The sequence below is a fragment of the Salarias fasciatus genome, chromosome 3, assembly GCF_902148845.1.
Source record: "Salarias fasciatus chromosome 3, fSalaFa1.1, whole genome shotgun sequence".
In the NCBI taxonomy this organism is placed as follows: domain Eukaryota; kingdom Metazoa; phylum Chordata; class Actinopteri; order Blenniiformes; family Blenniidae; genus Salarias; species Salarias fasciatus.
Window position 1 is genome coordinate 11,592,631 of NC_043747.1, and position 26,343 is coordinate 11,618,973.

The 26,343-nt window shown below is 43.9% G+C and overlaps 1 protein-coding gene across 4 annotated transcripts in view; it reads left to right on the forward strand.

Moving 5' to 3' along the window:
• The window catches only part of rbpms (RNA binding protein, mRNA processing factor), a 37,537-nt gene extending 12,069 nt beyond the window's left edge, over positions 1 to 25,468 (forward strand). The window contains exons 2-9 of one of the 4 annotated variants that reach the window (XM_030083837.1): positions 2,265 to 2,342; positions 4,055 to 4,093; positions 7,174 to 7,236; positions 10,880 to 11,030; positions 13,422 to 13,549; positions 15,091 to 15,160; positions 22,449 to 22,570; positions 23,044 to 23,060. In XM_030083837.1, the coding sequence (XP_029939697.1) occupies positions 2,265 to 2,342; positions 4,055 to 4,093; positions 7,174 to 7,236; positions 10,880 to 11,030; positions 13,422 to 13,549; positions 15,091 to 15,153 (522 nt within the window). In that variant the 3' untranslated portion in view covers positions 15,154 to 15,160; positions 22,449 to 22,570; positions 23,044 to 23,060. Of the gene's footprint in view, positions 1 to 2,264; positions 2,343 to 4,054; positions 4,094 to 7,173; positions 7,237 to 10,879; positions 11,031 to 13,421; positions 13,550 to 15,090; positions 15,161 to 22,448; positions 22,571 to 23,043 lie in introns of all 4 variants that reach the window. The other 3 variants (XM_030083843.1, XM_030083850.1, XM_030083859.1) reach the window with 3 other exon arrangements.
• The last annotated feature ends 875 nt before the right edge of the window (positions 25,469 to 26,343 follow it).

A 26,343-nucleotide genomic window follows, 5' to 3' on the forward strand; every position in this document is an offset into this window, starting at 1 on the left:
TGGCGCTGTTAGTGTGGGAAAATTGACCGGCCGCGGTGACAGCTTTGCCCAATTTACTCACTGGCTGGGCCCCGAAACTTATTATTAAGCCATGAATCATTTTGATCGCGAAAACCAGGTTGCTGTTTGCTTCCTAAAATAGTTTCTTGTCCCATTTGTTGAGACTCTCTTACAAATATAGGAACACACTTTTAGAAAATTGTTTTTTTAACCTATTTTTGTTCCTTAGATTTAGAGAACTACTCACCTCGGTGTGTCGTGTTCGAATCTGAAACTTATTTTCTACATGAAAAGTTATGTATTTACCAGGTTGGACCCAATGAAGTCATTTTTAAGAAAGAGAATAACTTGGACAAATGTTTATTTTTGAAACGGAATGTATATATTTCTGTTCAAATGCAGGAAGTAAAAGAAAAACTCCTCGGATACTTGAGTAGAAATTACTAAGTACATTTACTTTAATATGTTCACGATCTGTATATAACATATAAAGTTGAATTTAATTGTGTTTTGACCTCTTGAGGTAGTGACTCTCGCCCTTATTTTAATCCTTTATTATTACTAAGATTGATAGATACTGGATATTACAACTAGTTTATTGATATTATATGATTATTGGGATAAAATTTGTTATTTCTCACAAACCTAGAGATTCGCAGCTGAAATGTTGTCATATTTCGATGGCTTTTAGCAGATCGGCAGTGAGTGCTACAAGCTGCCGTGTGTCCGCTGTGAGGTGTTCACGGTCCTCACCCTCCCAGGTGCCAGACTTCCGCGTCTTGAAGAGGTGTTAATGGAAAGCTCTCAGGTTTCCTCTTCTGATTTGGAGAAAAGCTCGGAGCCCCGTGTGCATAATTATATATGTGAAAATGAGAATAAAATGAACTGAAAGCATAAAGATCGTCTTAAGGTTTCGTCTATGGTCTCAATCGGAGTGCCGTTATCTCCTGTGCCTTTTTCAAATCCTAATCCATAATTTCAAACAAGCATTTTGTAATTTGAACTCACACGAGCAATGTGTTCATTGTCTTTGTCTTGTTTTTAGATGCTAATTAAAAAATAAGAGCTACAACTTTAATACAATGTCAGGAAGTTACAATAACAAAAAAAAAATAAACATAATTAGGTGTGCATAATAGAATATTCATGGCTGTTATGTGTTCCACTAACTGCAGCACCTTCTAAAATGATAATAAATGTAATCAATGTTTTACATATGTGCTTTGTTTTAAAATTGGTTTTCAGTATGACGTTGTGGAAGTGATGTCTATTTTCAACGATCACAACAGATTTGATTATGATCATTCTAATCCGAAACGTCATTATCTGAACTCCTCTATAACTGGTCTGAGGATTGTCACAATCATCTTGTTTCACACGGGGATTTAACGGCCTGAAGTGTTAATCAAACTCATCTTCATTCTCCACATTGGAGCGTAATAAATTTTACTGTGATCTCCCCATAGTTAGCAAACCAGTGCTTTGAGTTTATTGCCTCCTCAGCCTCAATACCACATTACAGGAAGAGACTTGACGCCGTCCACCCACTCCTCTCTGACATCTACCTGCTTTTCATCCTTTTTACTTTAGACATTGAAGGAATTTGTGCTCAACGTGTCCTTGAGATACAAAAAGAGTGATATTTTACATTGAAACACAATATCCAGCTAACAGTTGCTACGGAAAGTGTTTTTTTTTTTTTTTTCCTGCAGTGATCGTGCATTCACTCAGTGTACATAATAACTAAACAAAAGAACAACTTCCTTTCCTGACAGCACTTTTAGAGTCTCTCTCTCTTGCAGCTCCCTGTGTGACTTTTTTTTTTTATATATTTTTGTTGCATCTTCTTCGACTCTGCGTGCACCCAAACAGTTAAATCTCCCTTTAGTTCGTCGTTGCTAACGTATACATTATAATTCCTCGGCTATGCCAGCTCAAGTTGCAAGTTGAAAAGTTCAAATGTAAAACAGAGGGTAGAACTGCGAGGGAGGATTGCCATAAAACACAGCAGGTTGTAGATTACACAGGAGAACACAATACGCCTACTGTAGCAAGGAGGAGTGTGTGTTTGCCGGGCTGACAGACATCCCTATCTGTGTTAAGCGTAAAGCCAAATCAGGTATGCGTTTAACTCTTGTCCGTTGTCCTTTTCCTCATAACCTCATCAGTTACCGTCAGAGAGCCAGTGCGGCTATTTATAACGAGTGAAGGTTAATGAAAAATACATGATCTCTCTCTCTCTCTCTCGCTCTTGTCTTCCTCAGGTCCGAACGCTATTTGTCAGCGGCCTACCACTGGATATTAAACCTCGAGAGCTCTATCTCCTCTTCAGACCATTTAAGGTATGTTTGTATGTTTTAAATGGACCGGCTGCAGCTATTCTTAGCGGCTTTCCTTCCAGCAGTCAATGGGACCTCCATTAATGGTGATGAAATAAACGGCAATGGAAACTCTCCTGCGAGGCTGGAGCGTCTCTGTGTTCCCGAAGCCGAGCTTCAGTCACATCTTGATCCCCGGGAAGCTCGCGTGGGCGTCTCATGGAAAAAATGGCGTGATGCCTGCAGTACGAAAACAAAGCCGTCTACTTCACCTTCAGCGTGTTGTCACAGGCGCAGAAAGTCCGACGGTTCGGGACCGCATTACCCAGCGCGGAAGCCGCGGGACCGTTGGACCGCTGCCCGAGAATAATGCACTGTAATGGATTTTGGGTTAGCTGTACTGTTTAAGTGAATAATAGCACAATTGCTATGCATTTAATCCCTCGCCGAGGCGCTGCTCTTGGTATGTGCCCTGAGCGAATGGTTTGTATCATGAGCGTTGAAAGCAATAAATCTCGATTAATCAAGTAAGATGCAACAGTCCAGTCCATATGGTCTTTGTCAAAGCTCCAGGAGACATGAAATAACTTATGCTTTGACATCTTCTTGACCCTGCCAGGCAAAAACAGATGCAACATAAACACAGAAATATTTCAGTGTTTTCCCAAGTAGGATCTCAAATGTTTATTTTTAGATATAAGCTTAATTTGTGCAAGCACGAATGGAGATTTTCATTCCTTTTCTTTAAAAAAACAGAAAAAAAAGCAAGACAAACCACTGCCAAAACACAACCGTCAGCATGCCAAATCAGACACTTCATTACTGGCGCCTTCCACTATAAGAAGACCACTGTGGTGCTCATCCGGTACATGCAGTGGTCCGTGTGCTCTTTCAGTGAGAGAAATGTCCTCAAAAATGCTAAAGTTCCCTTGTAATTTGTTGATTTTGAAAAGTTGTGCCACCGCTGTGTCTGTACAGCGACTGTATCACCAGAGTAATTATGTAATTCATCCACGCTGATCCGAGTCGCCAGCCGCATTCACAGCCCGGGGCGATCAGAATGACCAGCTGGCTACTGAGGCACCAGAACGTGCCCAATCTGGACTTAAACCATGTTCATTCTCACTATGAGAGAAGAGTGCTAACCACTGTACCGCCGTGCCGGCCCTTAATGTGATGCACTGAGCGAAATATTGTTTGAAAGCAGTCGACAGACGGAGAGGAGCAGCGTGCTAACCAGCGCTAATCCATGCTGTCTCTGATGAAGCCACGTACATAGTCACGTGCACAGGCAATTTACAGTCACCAGTTTTCCTCAAGTGGATGTTTCTGCACTGCAAAAAAGGATAACCTAAATACAAGATATCAACAAAAGAAAATTACTCTTAAAACTAGTGAAATTATCTGTCCATGCAGCAAGTGAATTTTACTTAAAACAAGATCTTGATATAAGAATATTAAACCAAGAAATACGTCTCTGTATCTTAAATATATCTTAAATCAAGTGAGGTGAGATTTTTGACTGAAAACAAGACTTTTGAACTTGGTAAGATTTTGAATTTTTGCAGTGTGGACTGTGGAAGGAAACCATAGGGACAACATGCAAACTCCACAAAGAAGATCGGCCCCCAAATGAACCACAACAACACAGAATTTACCCAGCCATAGCTTTTTTTTTTTTTTTATTGATTTCTTAAACTCTATGTTTTTCACAGCTGTTATTTTCTTTCTCCCAGGGCTACGAAGGATCCTTGATAAAGCTCACGTCAAAACAGGTATGCTAAAATGACACATTGGCTTCATGACTGGAGAAACCCTGCAGTATGCTGTACTCTTCACGTTATGCAACCTCTTGCTTATCAACACCTGCAATATTCTGTCTTCTTCTTTCTTTTTTTACCTCCTTTCTGTCCCATCTCTCCCGCTGCCGGTGTTATCAGCTTGTTGACTATGACGGATTAGCGCCCTTTGTGAGAAAGCACCTTTAACAGAGAAGAAATTTGCGGGGAGGAAGGGCGGCGGACGGGAAGAAGCGCTGCACCGACTTGCCTCTGGCGGCGGGATGCAGCGCTTGTAGTCACAGACAGACGACTCTGGTGGGATACGCGGGGATGGGCGGAGAGACGGAGGAAGAATTTCCAAGTGTCAAAGCGAGCGTTTTGACAAGAGCGGTACTGATAGTTGTGTTTCGCCTCGGGGGGCGCGGGACTGAAAATGAGCTCAGCTGGCAGGTGTCCACATCGCAGAGTTAAGCAATTTAGCTTGGTGTCAGTGTACTTATTACCACATTACAGCGTTTCCCATAAAGACGTGACATGCTCATTAGAAGGGTTTAGGGCGATTTAGACCGAATGTGCCGAGTATAATACCGTTAAAACCAAGAACAAAGGGAAGCCTTTTTATGCTGGAGTGAAGTATCTTTCGAACAAGTGATGCCCCGTCGCAGTATCCAGGTTTTCTACTTTTTACTCTTCGACATGGCTGCATATTTTCAGATGTTTATTTACTTTTTTCTAGGTTTTGTTCGCTTAAATGATTTTTTTTTCCTGTCGTTATCGCTTATATATTAAAGTATTCAGTCAACATTGTCTAGAACGGGTGAAATACTGATGGCTGTGAATATCCGAACCTTGAAAATAAACCGAGCGGCCTTCGTTTGAACCCCAGATTTTCCCTGCTGCTCCGCTCCCTTCTCCACCGGGCTCCAGAGAGCTTCCAGCAGGGTGCAGCAGCAGGAGGAAATCTGCCGTTTTTTTTAAATTAAAAACATATCAGCTACCATTAGTACAGTTATGCTATTCCCTCTAGAGTCCCTCTGACAATAATCTCTCATGATGTAGAAAAAAATAAAAGCAGTAGAGTCCAACAAATCATTGAAAATGAAAAACGCATCGCGTTTCGTGAACGTCTATTGAAGTTCTTCATTGTTTGAAGCGAGTAACTCGCGCAGTGTCCAGTCTGTCCTCAGCCCTGCTGCTTCTCTCATCGGACTCAGACAGACTGGAGGTTTTTGTGATTCACTCCATCATCATGTCCTTCAGCGTGATCTCAAGTCAGTGGTTGGACTGATACTGAAAAATATATCAGACTGTACTTTTTTAATATTCAATATAAATCACCATGCCTTTGCAAAGCGTTTGGTACACGTTATCTCAGTGATGAATGGAGTCTGGATGTCTGATATTTGAGGTCAACAGAAATGTGATAACAGTTCATTCCTTTGACTCAGGTGTGTTGGAGGAGCAGGAAAACATGCGAAACACACGTCACAAACTCCTCAGCACCATGACTGAACCACACTGGGATAAAATACAAATTTGAATATTTCGTTATGGGTGAATCAGTTTATGAACTGAAGTGAATTATTTCACTGGATCCTCCGATATTAAATCTCGCCAGTGAGGAAGCTATAAACATTTGACTTTTCTGTTGAAGTAACCAGGACTTTACTGAACCTGTCTTCAGTCTTCCAGAATTCCTAACCTGAAAGAAATGCGCTCCGTGCATATTTGACTTTTTTTGTTTGGGTCCTGTTTATAATAAACAGTTGAGACTCTCAGCAACTTTTCAGCCCTGCGTCACTGCGCCGCCTCCACCTCCTCCTCCTCCTCCTCCGCCTCCGCCTCCCTAATTGTCGTCTCCATCATGAGAAATGTCAACCTGTGCTTATGTTCAGTCCGGTCCACGCCGTCCAGCATTCCTCCGCCCTTTGTTTTGACTCCCGACCCAACTAATAGCGGCGACAATGCCGTCGTAAATCAATCGATCTCGCCTCTCACCCCTTCCAGTTCCACAAAACCCGCAGCCATCTCCATATATAGCAACAGCCAGATCTCAGACCCTTTCTATTTATATTCCTGCCGCACTTCCTCCTCCTGACGTCTTCACGTAGTCCTTCTTTCTTTTTTGTGTACATGTCTCTCCCTCCTCCTTCTTCTTCTTCTTCTTCTCCTTCCTCCTCCTCCTCCTCCTCCTCCTCCTCTTCCTAGTCTACTTATACAAAATTCCCATAACTCTCCACAGCTTTTGCAGATCACACGCTGCAGTGCGACCCCATGGGAGCAGCATGTTTAGAGATTTTCTGCTCACCCCCCCCCCCCAATCTCCTCCCAGCATCCCACTCCACACATACGTGCACTCCAAAAATATGTATTCTCCCTTCATATCTAGAGTCAGTGGAAATAAAAAAAAAGGAACAGAAACAGACAGCCACACCTGCAGCCTGGTAGTTTTTGTTCCCTGTCACCTTTTACTATTGTGCGTAGCAGCGCCGAAGTGGTGTAAGTGGAATATAAAACAAGACTCGGTGAAACAGACGTGAGCTGGAATGCATTGCACTGACAGGTCTGTTTTAGAAAGGCTTAAAAAAAACTATTTTCTTCCTCATCTCACTTTCTTTCATCCTCATCCACACCTTTGACCTCTACATTCTCCCCCAATTTGTCTTCTTTCTGACCCCCCCACCCCTCACTCTTTCTATAAGTTCTCCTTTTTCAGCTTTTTCCTCCCCTCGCTGCCTCTCACACGACTTTCTTGCTCTCGTGTTGCCCGTATTTGGGCAAAGGGGAGCTGAATGATGAACTCTCTTTGTACAATGTAAGCGTCCAGCCTCCATCTCTCTTCCTCTCTCCCTCTCTCTCTCTCTCTGTCGCCACAATTTATAAACAAAGCGAAAAAAGAGAGAGAGAGAGACAGAGAGGGGAAAAAGAGGGGGTTGAGTATGATAAGAAGTAAAAAGAAATATATAAATATTAAAAAAAAAAAACATGTCTTTGTCACTCAGACAGAAATGCCGACTCAGTTTTCTGCCTTAAACCATGTTTCTTTCTTTTGTTCTGTCTTCTTGTCTCCCCAGCCGGTGGGGTTTGTCAGCTTTGACAGTCGATCAGAGGCGGAGGCTGCTAAGAATGCCTTGAACGTAAGTGTCATGCCCTCTCCGCGCTCCTTCCTCTCAGGCAGCAGCGGCCCGGCGCTCGTATATCTTGTGACGACTCCGAATTCGCGTGTTTTTCTTGCCTTTCGGTTGCGGCAGAATCCGAAAACCTTCCTGCGTTTTCGTAAGGTCTGTGAACGGAGCAGAGGCTAGCGTACAGCGGCGGCTCCGAATGCCAAGGATCCCGACGCTTCTGTTTGAGTAAATAAAGCCTTTCTTTCTCCCAGCTTCGCGAGGCATCCTGCAAGGTCAGGAGGAAATTAGCTCTTCTTCCACATATAAATAGAAGATATTGATCTAGGGTTTAATTTTAATCTCACTTATTTCAGAATGTAGCTCAACAGAAAGCCTTGATGAAGCAGACTCAAATATAAAAGAGAAGCCGTCCTCTCAGGGTTTTATTCACTTCTCTTGAAACAAAGCACAGACAGTAATGAACTCCAGCTCCCTCTCTCTCTCTCACACACACACACACACACACCTTTGTTTTTCCCATAGTTTGTTTTGTTTGTCAGCTTGTTCGCCGCTCTTTTCCTGCCGCATCTTAAGATTTTTTTTTTTTTTTTTTGTTCGTCTCTTTGTCGCAGGAAAAGATCACTTTTATCACCCTCTTAAGGAGGGACGGTGACAGCAACAAGCAGACTCTGTCAACTTTCAGATGTCGAGATACTGGCGCGCATCAAAGGCGGAGCAGAGAGTTGACGAAAGGATTAAAAAAAAAAAAAAAAATTATCATCTTATTATGAGCCAACAACAGTGAGACTGTTTCCATAGAATTGCTCAGTGGGGCTGCGAGTCGAGCAGCGCTCTTGTTTTTTTTTTTTTTTTGGGAGAGCGTTGCGTCCCGGGGGTCATATGTAGATAAGCCAGATTTTTGCAAACATCTATCTGCATATTGAAATATGAGAAGCGCAGCGAAAGCCGAGCGAAGACGGGGATTTGTTTTGCCGTCTTTTGTTCCTCCTTTATGATTCTTCTAAGCTACAATCAGATACAAACTCTAAAACAGTACTTTATTTGCAACTTTGTAAAAAAAAAATCATCAAAATCAGACTTTAAAGAAAAAAAAAAAAAGCATTTGAAGGTAAAGTACATGCCTCATTATATCCATGTACCTTGTTATACCTCCGCAGCCTCTACTGGCAGCGGCCGCCAGTGCAGTGAGCCAAAGCAATCCCAGTTAATTCCCCCCCTTCATGAGAAGAGTCATCCCTCGCTTGTTTCGCCTCAGCCTTGCCCGAGCCTGCAGGGACGAGCAGAGAAAGCCCATCCTTCGCCGCTTCGCTGCGGAGAAGTTTTCCGCTCTTGAACGCCTCGCCCCCCACCTCCCCTTCGCTGATGTGACCTTCACGCTTTCATGCTGCCTTTAACATATAATCGAATGAGGTTAATTAAAAGAAAACTCAGCTTCCAAGCAACAGCTCTGTTTTCTACATGAAGAAGACCTTTGTTTCTGCCGCATTCCTCACTTTTCTTCAGGCGGAAGAAATTTGCAGGAAAATTGATAAGCTCTACCCCTCTTAGTTATTTGATGTAGATCCGAGAGGAAAAATAACCTTTGGATCAGGCTCGTCATGAGAAATCACATTTCCGAGGCCTTTAGCCCTGGCATCTCAACAATTTTCCCAAAGTTTTTGTTTAAGTAAAGCATAGGTGAGAGCCGTACAGAACTTCTCTTACTTCTAAATTACAGTTATGTACTGTGGCTTCGTCTGGCGCTGTAAATGCCAGCATGCGGCTCGCCGGGTTTGTGTCGTCAGGGTCTGATTTCCAACAGCGTGCCGCTCGTCGAACCGCAGCGAGCAGCTTTACAACCGTCCGGGCACGTGAAAACATCCCCCCGCCGCCAAGAGTTCTGCAGTACGTCCCATTGAGGAAGTCTGAAAGATGAAAAGTACACAGAGTGACAATTCCAGACACCAGCCAGGTCCCACCGGACATGTGAGACACGGAGAGAAGAAAGAACGCCGCTGCAGTGGAAGACGTCGAGGTCTAAATTAGTCTGCTTCATCAGTACTTCAAGGCACAAAGTCTATCAGCGCCTGTCTATTATTTATAACACAATCACTTCACTGGCGAGAGGAACTATTTATTTTCTCAGCCTGCCAAGGCGAGGTAATGCGGCGCTAGTTTCGAGCGTCGTCATGCGGCGAAACCCTCGACTCGCTCGGCACCGGCTCCTCCCGAGGTGCCGACTCCGAAGCACCTTCCAGCAAAACAAAAGGCGCGTGAGGGCTTCTACAAACAAGCGCATTCGTCACGCCTCGTCTTCAGCGCAGGGAACGCCGAGAGTGCGCCGAAGCCCTCGAACACAAACGTCCACAGATGAAAGAAATGTCAATACGATGAGTATCTGCACATTTCTTTCTAGAGCCAATTGATTCGTTGACCCCAGAAACGTCCTCCGCTAATGACGCACGCACATGAATAAGTAACACTGTGTAACCGAGGTAAAATCTCAAGGCGTTTCAAACAGTTTTTAATTCCCCCTGCACGTTGAAAAAGCAGGGAAATACCCCAGTCATTGATTTTTTATAAACTTCCTTGAAGGCCTGATGATCACATAACACTAATTCTGTCATCCTGGGGGGGAAAAAAAGGAATATGCCAAACTTGAAAATAGTAAAGTAGTAAAAATCAGAGCCTGTACAGAAAAGATTCTTTGTCTCTCTCAATCATTCGACTTTGGGGGAGCCGAGTTTCAAAGGAACAAAGTGTAAGAAGGAGGTGTTTTGTGTATGCCGCAGCTGTTTACTGTACTGCAGAAGCCTCAGCTAAGACTTAAAGTGCCATGGCCGCTGTGCCACCCACATGGGAAATAGAAAAGAGATATTTTTAGAAGAGCACAGTGAGAATGGCCCGAGTTTCACAAGTGCATGTTTTTTTTTTTTCTTCTTCTTCCTTCTTCCAGGTAATACGGTTTCTTCCCACATTACAAAAAGCGAATATTGGAGGCGGTCTCGTGCTCGCAACCCGAGATCGTGTCCATAAAGAGACTAAAAAATCCACTTCAAACCACTGAAAATGCTAAAAGTGTTTATAATGCCGGGCCTTTGTACGGCCACAACAGAAATACACCAGAAGCAGAGTGGATGTGTTTGAAAGTCAGAAAAAAAAAATGTCCATTATGAAATTACAATCCTCACCCTAATAGATTTGAATGTGTTGACTGATGGTAAAGTACAATTGAACGTAAAATAAAGTCCAAGACGATGCGAAAAGTTATTGTAAAAAGTCAAATCAAACTTGTAATCTGTCAGTTGTTGTTTGTTTGGTTGGTTCCCACATCCCTGTTAGTGTTCCAGCTGTGGAACTGGAGGCAAACATTTGCAGTGTTGTTCTCCAAAAAAATGCGGGCTTCATGTGTTCGAAACGTTTATCCAATTAAAAGGTTATGAAGACTGAAATAAGACAGACTCCATGTGGATGGAGCCTGAGTTAGACAGGCTGTATACACTTATGATCATTGACTTTAACTGTGTGATGAAATGTTTGACATCAAACTTTCCCAATAAATATTCATTCCTAAGTCTTTTCCAATAGTGCGACTCTCAAAATCACCGATCAAAGCTTTTTTAGGAAATTGCTGTTTTTATTAACGCATTTTTTTCTCTCTGCTCGATCTCAGGGCGTCCGCTTTGATCCCGAGATTCCCCAAACTCTGCGGCTGGAGTTCGCCAAGGCCAACACCAAGATGGCCAAGAACAAGCTGGTTGGCACCCCCAACCCCCCTCCGTCCCAGCAGAGCCCCGGGCCACAGTTCATCAGCAGAGATCCATGTGAGTGACCCCCCCCTCCGATCTCCTCCTGCTCTTGTTTTGTCTGTCTGCCACGCCGCTTCCTTTCGGCCGGGCTGGACGCAACAGCTGTTTCCTTTTAGACCTTTTTTTTTTTTTTGTGGCATAAAAAGGCATTTTTTTGGTGCTTCACTGGTGACTCAACATTAAAAAAAAAACACACACACACAAACAAATAGAGATTAGTTTTCTTTTTAATAGCAGGAGTCGACGTTTCTCATTTTAATGGTTTCTTGTTTGTTTCCTTGTTGAAACCATTTCTTTTCTCTCAATCACTTTAATGCTTGTTCCTCTTTGTGATGTGCTGCCAAAACGTGAATCCTGGTCCCAGCTTGACGGTGTATTCGACTTTGTGTCGAGTTCACCCCTTAAACAGCAAAATGCCCTCTGCCAGATTAATCATTTACCGGCAGCGCATGCTCACAATGTCAGCCCTCGTGCTGAAAACGTGGACTTTGTCCTCTGTGTTCCAGGTGTGTGTGTGTGGAATTCGCTAATGCACCTCGGTACCTTTTCTCTCGTTTAGTTAAATATTTTTCCAAGAAGTGAGGGATTTTTACAAGAATCAGCGATTGGTAGTTAAACATCGGCCAGCTGTGGTCATGCATTCTTGTTAAATGACCAAATTGCTCTTATCTTGGATCTTTTTTTTTTTTTTTTTTTTTTTTTTTCCAGAGAAAGGGTGTGTACTTGGAGCCCCCGGGGGAAAATGGAAGGAAACAATTAATGAAAGCATGACGTAATGACGAGGAGAGAAATTGCAGTCGTTTCCTGATAAGAGATGTTCATATCGGGCTTTTTTTTTTTTTTTGTGATCGTGGTTGGATAGACGGTTAACGTAGGAAAATGCTCCTTTCCACTGCGGCGCTGTCTGAAGCTCCTTCCACGAGTTGTTGCTGCTGTTTTTCTTGGATCCCGCGGTCTTTAAATGTTCGTTCGCTCCTCTGCGCCGCCTCTACCCTCTGCTCTTTTTGTCACAGTCACTTTGCACTTCGCAAGCAAATCATCACGTCTGAGATGATTTCCTCGGAAAAAAAGAAAAGAATGAGATGGGATTATGAGCGGTCTGAGCTTTCAGTTCTCAGAAGGTCTCCTCTGTTGAAATTCCCAGTAATTTGTGGAACAACAAGCCCTCGATATGAGATCAAATCAGACGAACGTGATCGTGCAGCCATCAGCGTTGCTCCGTGAAACAGACAGCTGTGCTGCAGCTGGAGCTAAATATAGTATAACCAAGTACCAGCAGTTGATTAAAAGCATCATTTCCAGGCTGACTAATCTCATTAAACTGGTTCACAGTATAGACTGGATACTGTGTGGTCGATCACAGACTTTGTATTAACAAATACAGAAATATGTTGCAGCATCAGGTTTTGTTGAGATAAATGGATTTGGTTAAATTTGATTAGATTTGATTATGTCACATGTATTGTAAGATTATTATTCTTTTTTACTTTTTAAGAATGGTGACATTATGGCATGTATTATAGCAAAAACCCCCAAAAGAATATCATGTGCGGAATTAAAATATTGATTAATGGAATGATATATTAGATAAGGATACACAAAATATTAGAACCTCAGTATTGTATATTGGACGTAATTAAAAACAATTTATGAGCTACGGCTCATTATTAGTGATAACAAAAGCTTTAAATTATGCTATCATGGTGATTTACTGGTGATTCACACACCCAATAGATAAAATGATATTAGATGTGTCCTGGGATTTAATCCAAGCTCAGAGCTCCGCCCCACTCTCTGCATGAAGGCAAACCTCATCTGTCGGCACAAAGGGCCATTTTCCATCACGTCCCGTGTTTATTGATTCTTAGGATGATACAGTTAAATTCAAATTTTTAATTTTTTTTTGTCAATGCAAAGTAAAATCTTGTCGAAGCCGCTAGTATCCAGAAAAACCTTTGGAAGAGTGAGAAACAGAGATATCTAATTGACTTAAAAGCTGTGAACGATGCATTTATTGAATCTAATAAAGACGAAGTGGCCGGTTGACTGTGTCTGCTCTGCTCAGTGGAGATCTGCCGAACGTCTGCAGCTTTAAGACTTCGCTGTTTGTACTTCTGGAGGCCTGCTGTGTTCAGCTACAGCGGCCGGCCTCTCGCCGAGCCGAGCCCTTGGTTTGAGAGAGCGGTCAGCTGGAAATGAAACCTGAGGAGGCATTTCGGATAATTGATACACCCCCGTTGCGCACCTCCACAGTCACCACCATCACCTCCACCTCCACCCTGTCTCTCTCTCTCTCTCTCTCTCTCTCTCTCTCTCTCTCTCTCTCTCTCTCTCTCTGTACTCAGCCACCCCGCCCATCCACTCGCCACCCTCCTCACCCCACTCCTCCTCTTCTTCTTTCCACAGATGAGCTCACAGTGCCTGCTCTCTATCCCAGCAGCCCAGACGTGTGGGCGTCATACCCGCTGTACCCGGCGGAGCTGTCGCCGGCCCTCCCACCCGCTTTCACCTACCCCTCCTCGCTCCACGCTCAGGTAAACCTGCACAAACCCACCTCCCGTCCCCCTCCACCACCACCACCACCACCACCGCCACCGCCCCGCCTCCACCCCCACCCTTCACCTCCCGCCGCGCAAAACACTTGCCGCGACCGAGCATGTGAACAAGTTGGAATTCTTCAAATTTTCTGTGATAAGGGGTTTGAATTCTCTTAAATTACCCAGAAGCTTTCAATCTTTTCATCTCTAAATCCGGTCGCTCGGCTTCATGCGTTCCTCCAGCTTTTCGTTCTGAATCCAGGTTTCTTCGAGATAATTGAATTTTTTCCGTTGATAGAGAAATTAGGGACTTTATAAATATTTAATTATCGTCCATTTTTGCAGCTGTGCGATGCTTTTCTCTCTCCTCCTCGGGAGAGGAGCTGCTACCCGATCCCATGGACTTCCAGGAATCGAACCAAACTCATTTAGCCATGCTCATGAACTGCATGTGAAGACATATGAGAAGTGTCCGCCGGTCTGTTTGAGGGAGTCTAAACAGGAAGACGTCCAAGAATCTCAAAGCTCCTTTTGGAAACTGAACAAAATCAACCGACTGACTTTATGTTTATACAAAAATTAAGAAATCAAGATTTAAAAAAAAAAAAAAAAAAGCATGGAAAAAAAGACTATTAAGGTTCAAGATCTCGGGTTACAGTTTCCATCTTTTCTGAATCGATTGAAAGATGTTCATCATCATCTCTCCATCCTCTACCTCATTAATGAAGTCTTTTTCTTTCTTTTTTTTTTTTAACAACCAACCATGATCCAGTTTATCGAGGGCCTCTAATCTGCACGGCCCCACTGCGAGTTCACATGAGAGTTCATTATTGATCTCTTGAAATTCTTCTCATGAAGCCCGTTTGGTGCGAGCTGACCCTCTTGCCGTCCCGCGATTAGATTTCCTGGACTCTTGCGAGGCCGGCATTGATCACGCGCTCGCCCTGCTCTCCCGGAGGCGCAGAGCGTCCTCACATCTACTCGCGCGACGTCGACGATCTCTCCCGGAGAGCGCGTGAAACGCAGATATGAAGGTTTTCGTTTGGTGGAAATATCCCCGAGCGGAGGCACGGCGATCTGAAGCTGGGATGATGTCAGAATCTGAAATGAGCGAATCTTGCCTCGCTGGCATTTTTTTTCCACACGGATGGGCTACGTGCGCGTGCACAAAGAGAATCTGCCTTTCTGATTTCAGCAGGGGGTTGTGGGTGATGTTTCTACTTCTTCTGGCCTACAGAAGATGCTAATGTGAGGGCGGAATCTTATCTATTTTGACGCAGCTCTTGTTATTCTCCCTATCAATGCAAAGTAATACAGCTCTGGAAAAAAAGCCCCTTCTTTTGAAAGTCCCATGATTACACGTGGATCTGATCTAAATACAATGAGATGATTGTGTGCGCTACTGTACAGCAGAAATGACATCATGGGAATTTTATATTTGCTGGATCAATACAGTGGCGTCTCTCACCGGACAACCAGATATTTATGAAGTGATTCATGCGTTGAATTTCAGTGAATGTGTGACTTTGTGTGTTTAGATTCGCTGGCTCCCACCTGCAGATGGAACTCCTCAGGGATGGAAGTCCAGGCAGTTCTGCTGAAGTATGTGTGAGTAACAACATATACACACACACACACACACACACACACACACACAACCCCTTTGCCCTGCTCTGAGGAAGTGTAAATTGTGTTGTGACGTGGAGACATACTTCAGCAAATGTTATGACACTTTGTATACACAGACTTGGAGATTTTCCTTCAGCATCTGCTGGGGAGTATCACAAGGTGTTCCTCAGTCTGTGCACGTGCGTCAATTTAGCAGAATCTTCTCACCCCGAAGCCTCCATCCAGCTAGCAGCTAAACTCGCCGGCTAATTAGCCTCATTTGAGCCGGCGAGCCTCAAATGAGCGGCGCGCGAGCAAGAACATCAGGCCCGTCAGAAGTAAAGTGGGGAGTGTGAAACCTGGCGTGTGGGTCAATGAATCCGCAGCCGCTCCTCGCACATCAACATAAAGAGATGAAAGGTGCGATCTGAAGGGGGAACTCCGTTATATTTCCCCGGCTCGGGTCACAGGCTGCAGAGCGTCGACTTCTCCCATTGATGTGATGGTTGATCTCTGCATCAAACGCAGGCGAGTCAAACGGAATATGCAATGAGCGCCGACGCCGACGTTTTAATAAAGCGGACCAACAAGTGCTCAGCAAACACGAGTAAAATGCTAATAACAGCCGTGAGCAGCTTTTACCTTGATATAGCACACGGTGAGAGACATGAGGTTGAGACACTTAGGGTTCTTTTTTTTTTTTTGCACTCTTTAAAATAATAATTTAAAAAAATCTGCCAATTAAAATGTCAAAAAAAAAAAAAATTGGTGAGTGATATTTCTCACTATCGACTTTAATTAGTGATACCATGGCCGTGATACAGATCTGCTCTCATGGGCAACATACTGTTAGAATTTTCCAAAATTTTGAATGTTTTTTTAAGGTGCTTAAATGATACTTGAAATTGAATGAAAGTTGCCTCATAATATTGATATATTCAAGGGATGTCTTCTCTGTATGTATATAAAATTCTTTAACATAAAAAAGTAACATGTAATAGAACGAAATCTTTGTTTTAAAATGAAAATCTTTGCATAAGAACAATGAAATTCAATGCAATCAAAGGGGCAAAGAGAATAACAGCCAGAAATGACAGATAAAATAAATAATCTCTCCATAACTGAGAAAAATTAAGATTTAGGTCTCTCAGATGTCGCTTTTCATTTTGTACACAGTCGAAGTTATTGATTGTTGAAGCAAACTGACTCAGATTGTTTGTGATTTCATTTCAAAATCCTCCGACTAACCGCGGCGTTTGGTCACCGACTTCATGAGTAGTTTGTTTTACGGAGCATTAGAGGAAATTACTGGCTGCAACAGACCTGCCTGCTCGAAGGAAGCCCGATATTTATTGTTTTTTGTACGTGAGAGGAAAGTTTATTATTGTGTGCGCATCGCCATAATAAACATTGAATATTGTTCCATGATACTGTGGGCCTCTTACCGCTCATATTAGGCCCTGTTTGTCATTTTTGTCAAAGCCTGGCAGGATGAAATACATTTTTAATTTAAAGCCACTTTTTTGGCATTTCCACTTCTGACAAAGTGCACAGTGGAGAATTATAAAAAAAAAGAAAGATGGGGCAGTGAGAGAGAGAGAGGGAGAGACGGAGAGCCAGAAGGTCATAAATGCACCGTGAACTGCTGATGTACCTGAGCACTGCCGGAAGGGCAGTTTTTATGAATCTTTATTAAAAAGCGATTAGCGCGGGGCTTTATTTAAAATAAATTTCCAATGAATTAATTTTGTTGCGGCTGCAGACGGCATGCGGAGCAGTTGGCCTCTAATAAGCGCTCTTTGATAAGCGCATGAGTCAGCTGTAACCGCGCAATGAGCCGCCCAGCACGTGCGCGCCGCTCTCGGGTTCGGGCGGACTGAACGCCGCGTTGTGCTCGCTGGGAAAACAAAAAAAACCACAAGGCACAACAAATCCCCCCCCCCCACCGCCGCTGGTCGGCCGGCTGTGTGTGTGTGTGTGCGTGTGTGCGCGCGCGCATGCGGCGCCAGTCGCACTGTCACCATTAACCCTCCCTCCGACGTCTCGGGACAGGATGAAACATGTTCTCCCCGGCCCCCGGGGGTGGGGGGGGGGGAGCGAGCAGGGAGTGTACGGCGGTAACGTGCAGGCGAACATTCGTCAAGCCGTTGATTGGTGTTAGCCCTCCGCCGTCTCCCTCCAACCCTGCGTCAGCCACTCGCCCGCTTCCAGAGATTTCAGACGGAGATATTGCGCAAGGAATAAAGAGCTGCTAATGTAATTTGATATTTTGGGGATTTCATCTCTGTCTCGGGGAGGCAAAAAGAGGAAGGGAGTGGAGGTGGGAGGGGCTTTTGAGGAAATAATTACTCCTCTATCAAACCAGGAGGAAGTCATTTGGTCGGTCAGGCTGCCCCAGTGGATATTAGCCCCTCTGCGGAACAACAACAATCCCCACATCCGCCTCACGGTGAAGGGTGAAGCCGAGACTTCAGTCAGAATATCGTGATAATTACAGGGAAATGCAGCAGAAACACACAGACACGCTCTGAAATTAAGCAGTAGGCCCCAAACCTAAAGTCCTGGATAAACCCGGGACACAGCCAAGCAAGAGGTTTGCCGGATTCAAACCACGAGAGAAATGTTTTTCACCTCGCCTCCTTCCAGTTGTCCTGGTTTTCAGATATCTGCCTCTGATATTAGTGCTGCCACTCCAGTATAATAGAGGAGAAACACATTTTGATAATGGTGCTCAAAACACCAACAAATTACACCTCAAATAAGCGGCTTTTGTGTCTTTCCAGACACTTTCTCCTTTTACAGGCCTCACTTTAAAGTACAGATTTACACCCCAGAAAGTGTTTCGCAGCGAGATCTCCGGGTTATCCACCACAACGAGAGCACTGCCATCAGAAAGAGCTGCTGAACACTTAAAACGGTTCAAACTGAATGCCAGTCATAAGTGGTGTATTGGTATGGAAGCTTTAACCTCAGATGGATGTCTGAGGACTGCTGCATTGCCAGAATTTTAAACTGTTGTCACCGTATCCTGGTGAAGGAAAGCAATAATCAATACTGCCGGTGATGGAATATTATCAGTGATTCAACTTACCGTCTACAGTAGTTCTGACAGAGAAACATAAAACCCGATAACCCGTTAAAAAAATGGTGTTTTTGAATCAAAGTCGCCGAGCTCCTCAGTAATTTAGGTTGCGCCACGCTGTCTACAGCTGTCCCTGTAAGAGAACGTGCTGCTGATCACGCAGGCCAACATGTGTCCTCACGTAGCTATAGTGAAACTGGACGGGCTCTCGTGTTTCACAGTATCTGCCTTGGAACCGTACCAGCGATCTCCCCGTCGAGTTAACCTTACTGCTTGGTTTCTGTCCCTGACATTTTGCAGCTTTGCAAACAAGCGCCTCATGCGCACCAGCCCGTGCGTCTCCCGGCCTGTCACAATGGATGCAGTCGAGTCAACAAGTCACTCGGCGTCTCCGAGCCGCACTTGTGCAAAAAAAAAAAAAAAAAAAAGATTTTGCACACTGCGAGACAACAAGAGTAAACTTGAACTGAGGTTACACGCAGAGGAGATGCCTGTGTTGCACCACTGTTGTATAATCTGTCTGCTGTTGATGGATCACATGTGTTCGGAACAGAGAAAAGGCAGTGTGTGTGTGTGTGTGTGTGTGCGTGTGTTTGTGTGTGTTACCACTGGTGTTGAAGGGTGATGGGTGACAATGGGCATTGGGCTCGGCGGTCCGGAGAGGCTTGCGGTCTGTCGCTTGTTGTCTTGGCATCCGACGAACACGAAGCACTCAGGACCGGGCTGAGCGGCTCGCCTTTAGGAAGTGTAACCGCGGGAGGCTTGAGTGCGGACGTGCGAACAGCTGAAAGTGAGGTAGTGTTCAGGGTCTTTAGCCATGACTGGTAATGGGTTGTTCTAATCACCTGGCATCCGGCCCCTCCGGTGGAGCGACCCGTTTGAAAAACTTTGTCCACAGCTGTTCCCTTTCAGCGCGACTTCAAACAAATGGCTGCCCACTTTCCCAAACATATTACAGTGTAAGTTCGGGTGATTGTACTACCTCGGGAGGATTAGCGGAGTCATTCGTCTGAATGTTTGTGAAGCTGAATTATATCTGACATTCATGCTCTGGCACCGGGCGACGGCCAAAGACAACCTAATAGTGGACATTAATGCCAAGTGAACTAGAGGCAAAGGTAATCCGGATTTTCCATCTGACAAGACATGGCGGGGGAGTGTAGTGGGTGTAAACCCCTATCATGCATGCTTGTGTGTGACCCTGAGAGAGACCAGTGTGTGTGTCTGTGTGTGTGTGTGTATGTGTGTGTGTGTGTGTGTGTGTGTGTGTGTATGCAGTCTGTCTGCATTCCCCCCAGGAGCTTTTTGGCCAATAGCCTGACAAAACCAATGGTTCCTGTGCAGCGTCGGACTCGCTCCCACAGGAGGAGAGCGGAGGGCCAGCTGGGGCCCTTTCTAATAAGGAAGTGGGACTTTATTCCTCCGCCCCCTGCTGACACACAGACGCACTCTCCCACAAACACACACACGCAGACGTACAGTATGTTGGTGCTGTGGCGCTAGCTCTGAAGCGCTAGATACATGCTAGCAGCTGCGTTCTTCACCACCCAGCTCCAGCAGCTCTGGCTGGTATGTGAGAAACACAGCCTGAGCCTAAAGGCTTTTCCCAGGATTAAAGAGGCTTCAGACCGAGATCTGGTTCAGGGCCGTGCTGCACAGGTAGAAATCTTAAAGGGAGGTATGGGTGTGTTGTGCAAATCTGAGCTCCATAACTGCAGGATTCTCTCGAAACAACACTTCATTTGATTGTCTGTGCCGGCAAAGTTGAATTATTCGATCATTTACCTTTTACTCTTCTTTTTCTTTTTCTCCCCATAAACCATCAATAAGTGACAGGGGTGAGCACCACCAACTGTTTAGAGCTGTTCATAGCATCCAGAACAACAGAGTAGAAGCTGCCATTTGCAGTGAAGCAACGCAAAACCACTCCAATTAAAACACTGGCGTTTCTTTCCAGCTGCTGCCAGGTTTGACCAGATTTCAGGAACATGTTCACCTTAAGCAAAACACTAATATTACTTGTTTACATGGTGAGTTTTTAGAACCTGATTTGATTGTTTACAACTGAAATGTCACAGTGTCCTGAACACTAATAAAAGCCGTCAGATTGATCTGCAGGTTTATATTCACCAGGAAAATCATCTATTTCAGTTAGGGGAGCAATCCCATGATGCTTCGCATTGCGATTTATGACATGAGCGCATGCCCTGATTCAAGTGGAAGCCCACCTGTATTGAAGATGGATCTCTTAAATGAACTTGTGAATATTGTTGCTCCACCTCCACCAACGTGATCATAACTCCAATTACATTGTGATGGAAGTGTTTACATGATGCGAATGTAATCAGATTACTGACAGTCCACATAACCACAGGTCCTTGATTGCACTACTTAAGTTTTCTATTTAATTAATGAGTAGTACTACTTAGAAAAACACTGTTTGGACTTTTCAATCTGGAATATACTTCTTGAATTCCTGAAAGTCTTCTCTTCTTCACTTACTGCATGAGATCAATGCTCGGTGATAAAACAGCAGTATTTTGTTCCATGAAACGCTGTTAGAGGGGCAAGAAAAGAGAGAAACAACCCACACGTTCATGAGAAAACCCAGTCACCTCCTACATTCAGAAACGGCGCTTGTTTACCTATCTCACATTATGCGCCTGGGTTGAGTTATTGGAAGTAACACATTAAGCCCCGCAGATCACTAAACCCCTCCCCTAATCCACACAGACATGTTCAATGATCAACCCAGTCTGTAACCTTGGCGTCTCAGCCAGAACAAATTGGGAGATGTGGAAGTATGCGTCGCTTCGGTTTAGCCAAGCGGGCTGTGCAGCGCATCGATTGCCCCATCCCTGATTGAACACGCAATGGGGCATCAGGCAGGCCAGCCGTGCCCCTTCAGAAATACACTGTTTCTTTGAACAAGGAAGAGTCCCCGTCCAGCCCCCTCGCCTTTGTCTGCAACAGTTCCTGTATCTATTTCTTTCTACTCAGGTCATGTTTGATTTACTAATTGTTTATTATTCCACCCCCCCCCCCCCCCCCCCCCCCCCCATGAGGTGTCTATTCTCAGACATACATCTGGTTGGAGGGTCTGCTGGTGGTAATGGGGTGGTGTGCACAGAGCTATGGCGGACAAAGAGAGGTTTACTTATGTTAAACCTCTCTTTGTCAGCCACAGCTCTGTGCACACATCGTCAGCTTAATTGGTTTTGTGACAATATAGACATTTTCGTCATGTATACTTTGCGCCACAACAAAGAAAAAAACATTAAAACATAAATTTAAAGGTTGTTGTGGCACTATTTTGCATTTATACTACTCTGCGTCTGTTTTAGTTTTCATGCACTCCTTTAATGATGTGAAAGCTTAAACATAATAGAAGCTGTTTCCTACTTTATCGTTTGTTGCAGCAGAGAGTGTCTGCTGATGCTTTGTTGGGAATAAAAAAAAACTACCTGGATTCTGGTTTTACAGACTTTGGCTGTGGAGTAGGATGATTTCACCCTGAATCTGATTGTCTGATCATCATGTAATTGATAATTGAGGTAAAATGTGGGATAATCTACATCAGACGTGGCTTGACCTGCCTTATCCTGCAGTTCAAACCAGCAGTCTGTCACAGGCGTAATAGATGTTGGCTTTATTTTTTCTCTCTGACTTGTGGCCTGCTGGCACCACCAGGTACGACGAGGCGTCGTATTAATGAAACGAAATGCGATTATTGGTTGTCAACTCAAGATGCTTAATTTTGAAAAAGAACAGATTTACTCTGTCTTTCGTGTCTGGCTTGATCACCTCCACACAGCTTGACGAGGATATAAAAAAACAGACATACTGTTTCTGTCTACATCCGTGTCATTTCAGACTTCCACTTTCGCAGGTTGTGTTGTTGTTGGAGTGTGAGTTCAGCAGCAGAAAGGGCTTTAAATCATGACTTCCTCTCACAGTTTTGAGCTGAAAGGTAAACTGTTGTGTCTTCTTCAGGTTAAAAGTAATTCCGCACGGCACTCAGGAACCGGGGCTGTCCAGCGGTCAGCTGCAATAACGGACACGTTGTGCTATCCAACACAACACGGCTCAAATTTAAACGGCTATAAAGTTGAATAAGCTCCTCTTCCTGCGCAGCCTCAACAATAACGCTCCTCCAGCAGGCGGGATTAGTTCTGTCCACTAAAACTGTCTCCCGGCCGTCCGCAGGTTCCTGATGTGTGATGGTGGCCGTGGCCGGCTGTGACGGGCGTTGCTGATTGCCTCTCGTGTCCTATTAGAAAACCAGGAGGACTGACCTGAGTCCGGCTCTCGGAGCAGCGCAACCGTCGGTGAGTTGAACGGCGCCGCCGCCGATCCCAGCGGGCGAGGACAGAAGGTGGCAGATCTCACCTCGGCCGCCGCTCTCCCTCCCCTGCGGCGCCGTGTCTGACTTGAAAGTATAGATTTATAGAAAAAGGTGTGATTTTTTTTTTTTTTTTTTTTTTTTTTTTGAGGGGGGGGGCGAGAGAGAGACGGTATCGCGTTGCCAGAGCCGTCACCTGGGATGAGCATAACCACAGACCGCCATATTGACACTGTGTCAGCTTTCATCTGTGTGTTTTTGAACATTTTGCTCAGCAAAACAAAATAAATGTTTTGAAATCACACACACAGATTCGACATTTGTGTGTGTGTGTGTGTGTGTGTGTGTGTGGTCTTGGCTCAGAGAGGCAAGTGTGAGAAATTGAGGAGAAAACAAGGAACGCGTGTCGTGTAAGGTTCATGCGTGGTGACCGTGGCGTTCTCTGCTTCTCTCTCTCAGGCAGCAGCAGCCTCGTGGGCCTCAGGACAAACTAGACCCCAGCCTCCATCACACATCGAGCCCCCCCCCCCCCCCTCCTCCTTCCCCAAACTTCCTCCCAACTCCCTTTTTTTTATACTGTTACATACTCGAGATTTTACAGGCAGCGCTTTGGCTACACCTCCTCCGACGCCTCCGCACGACAAAAGGCCGCCCTTCGCTCTCCGTCCGTCCAGCAAGACCGTCGAAAGGGGTGCGAGGTGCATTTTATGCCAGGCCGAAACATGGCGGAAGTGTGGCTAAAGTGCTTCCGAGTAGTGTTATTATATGACTATAATTACTATTCTGTATATCATTCATATTAATGTTATTATGATTATTAAATACATGTTGAAGCATGACTTTGCAAAAAAAAAAAGGAGAGAAAAAAAAAAAACAATGCTGTACATTTTTAGATATTTTAAAGAAATACAAAAATGTATTTTTGTAATCAAGACAATGTTTGAAATGGTTTTGTTTTGATTGGTTTATGTTGTGCTGAAATGTGTGAGGAACTTTCATACATTTATTATTATTAATCCTTTTTTTTTTTTTGTTTGTTTTTGTTTTTTTGTCCTGCCCTTCGTGTTTTGTGCCATTGAGAAAGAAGTCGCCCTGCTAAACCAAAGCAGTCCTCGTCTTTTCTACATGCTGTGTCCGTTTTTTGGTTTTTGCGAGCGTCCGGTGGGCGAAGAGCCGTGACGTCCGGTTAACCGAGCCCAACCCGATTCAGCTCTTTAAGTTCTGCAGTCTGGAGGTAATCAGACGTGTTAGAGGAGGCATTGACAGGAGTAAGCCATCGCCGGTGGAGGCGGACTGACCCCCCCACCCCCCGAGAGACGGCGGCACACGGCAAACTGAGCCCTGCTATAATTAGGAATCCGCTCCTTCAATGTTGTAGCAGGACAGCAACACAGTATAGAGAAACAAAAGACCAAAGGCTTTTTCTTTTTCTTTTTCTTTTCTTTTTTTTTTTTTTTTTTTTTACACTGGAGAGCGATCTAGACTAGTGGAATTATTCCATTTTTTGACTGCTTTGTAGTCCTCAGTCTGATTTCTTATGAAGTATGACATTATTTTTGCTGCATGTCCCTTCCTGTGTCACTCCAAAGAGCCACTCTGCATCTGAAAGGATATTCACTTTAAGCAATTTGTCCCTTTTGTCTATTTTTAGGGAGCCGACGTGATTTCAACCTGCTTTTGTAAAAAAGTTTGAATTTACATAGTAATGATGGGAGTGGAAAAGGAGGAGGAGGACAAAAAAAAAAACATCTTTTGTAATCTCGTGTCTTTCTGGGCCTGCAATAACGTCTCTGCTGTACGACATATCATCGAGTGATCATATTTTTGTGACATTTTGACGCCAAACTTCGCATTCATGTCGCGTTTGTACAAAAAAAAAAAAAAGTAATCAGTGATTCTTGTACTTTTTCCTCTGATGAGGCTAAGTCACATTGTACAGTGATGTGACAATCAAAAACACTGTAAAAAAAACAAAACAAAAACCCATTGTTTCCTCCCTGTGATGTTTAGCCTGGGTGTGTACAATCATATTGGACTGGTTGAATCATATACAGTAGTGTTTGTAATGAATAATGATAATATGCATCATATTTAGCATATCGGCTGATTTTATGAAGCAGGTTTTTTGCTTTTACAGACATTTTTTTAAGCCGAGTGTGGCACCAAATTTATTAGAACAAGTATTTATAAAAATGTGTGTGAGCGTGCGCGTGTGCGTGTGTGTGTGTGTGTGTGTGCGTTTTTAAGGGTAATGTCTTTTTAACGTTCATAGAGGATGCCCTTCATATAATTCAGTGTAAGTATTAATGTAAGTTTTGATTGTATATTCATTTGGTAATTTTTTTTTCTTTTTTTCTTTTTTTTTTTTTCTAGAGCTTCTTCATTCGGTTTGTGTCTGTCTGATCGCAGAGTACCGTATGTGATATGTGAATACTGTTTTTACCTGCATAATTCACTGTGAAATCCAGAGGAAAAACAAAAAGCTCTTGGAATGAATGGGTGGTTCGAGTGTCTGGCCGGCAGTACGGTACACCGCTTTCCTGGAAGTGAATTTGACGATCCCTCCTTTTTCTGTCCGAGAACGACGATTCCTTTACCTGTTTTTTAGTATACCGTGTGTGTAGCTGTGTGTTCTGTGCATGTTCACGGCATGTGTGTGTGCCCCTCTGTTTCTTTTTTTCTTTTTTCTTTTTTTTTCTTAACGCGTAGAGTACTGTTGATATTTATGTACTTTAGCCGCTGTAAGGAGAAACTGTATTTCGGTGAATTGCAGAGGGTTGTTTGAAAAACCAAAAAAAAAAAAAAACCTACAAAAAAAAAAAAGTGAACAAAATGAGAAGTTTTTATGAAAATGTAAGATGAAGACATTTCAGGCCATCTGCCATTAAAGATTGACAATATCCCTGCTGTCTTGACGTCTTTGTTTATATTGTGCTTCGTCTCATTCAGGATCGATCCCAGCTGATCACATGTGGAAGATTCACAAATTTACCAAAATAAGAGCGTGTGACGAATCGCTGTTTACTGCACTGCTGTCCTCAAGGTGATTTAATGCATTTATCAAAATAACATCTTTGAAAACATCTTAAAAGCAACATCAATTTACAAGTATAGCAAGAAATTTTAAAACAATTTCATTATTGTGCTGCACATAAAAGTTGTGAGAAAGTCTGAGCTGAGACCAGTCAGATCCACTGTCACCGGTTTGTCACAAATTGAAACGCGCTGCTCCTGCCAACATTGTGACTCTCATCAGGGTTCGCCTTTTCTTGGAAAGCGTCAGTCCGTTCAGAACAGAGGTAATGTGGTTAATGGTGGGGCTGATGCAGTTACAGGATTAGAAGAGGCAGCAGGGTGAGGGGGGGGGGAGTGACCGGTCTGGGTCGTGACCTCCCAGGCGACCCGACAGCCACACACTCCTCGCATTATGGGAAGATTTACAGCATCAGTGTGTCAGAAAACCAAATTAACCACTTGGACTTTCAGAGACAGTCTGGTTTTATGTGATAAAATACATAATTTATCCAATGAAATCCAGCTTAAAGGAAGAAATAACCTGCCCTGTTAGTTTATAGAAAAAAACAGGAACTTTGAAAGGAATAAAGCAGTTAGCACATTTACTGCTGAATGAACCAATGGGAACTGATGTAAAGAACCAGGCAGATAATTATTTATTTCATACTTTTTCTATAAACTTACAAACATCAGCATGTCAAAAAGAAAAAGCAATATGTACCTGATTCAGCACAGTGGTGCTAC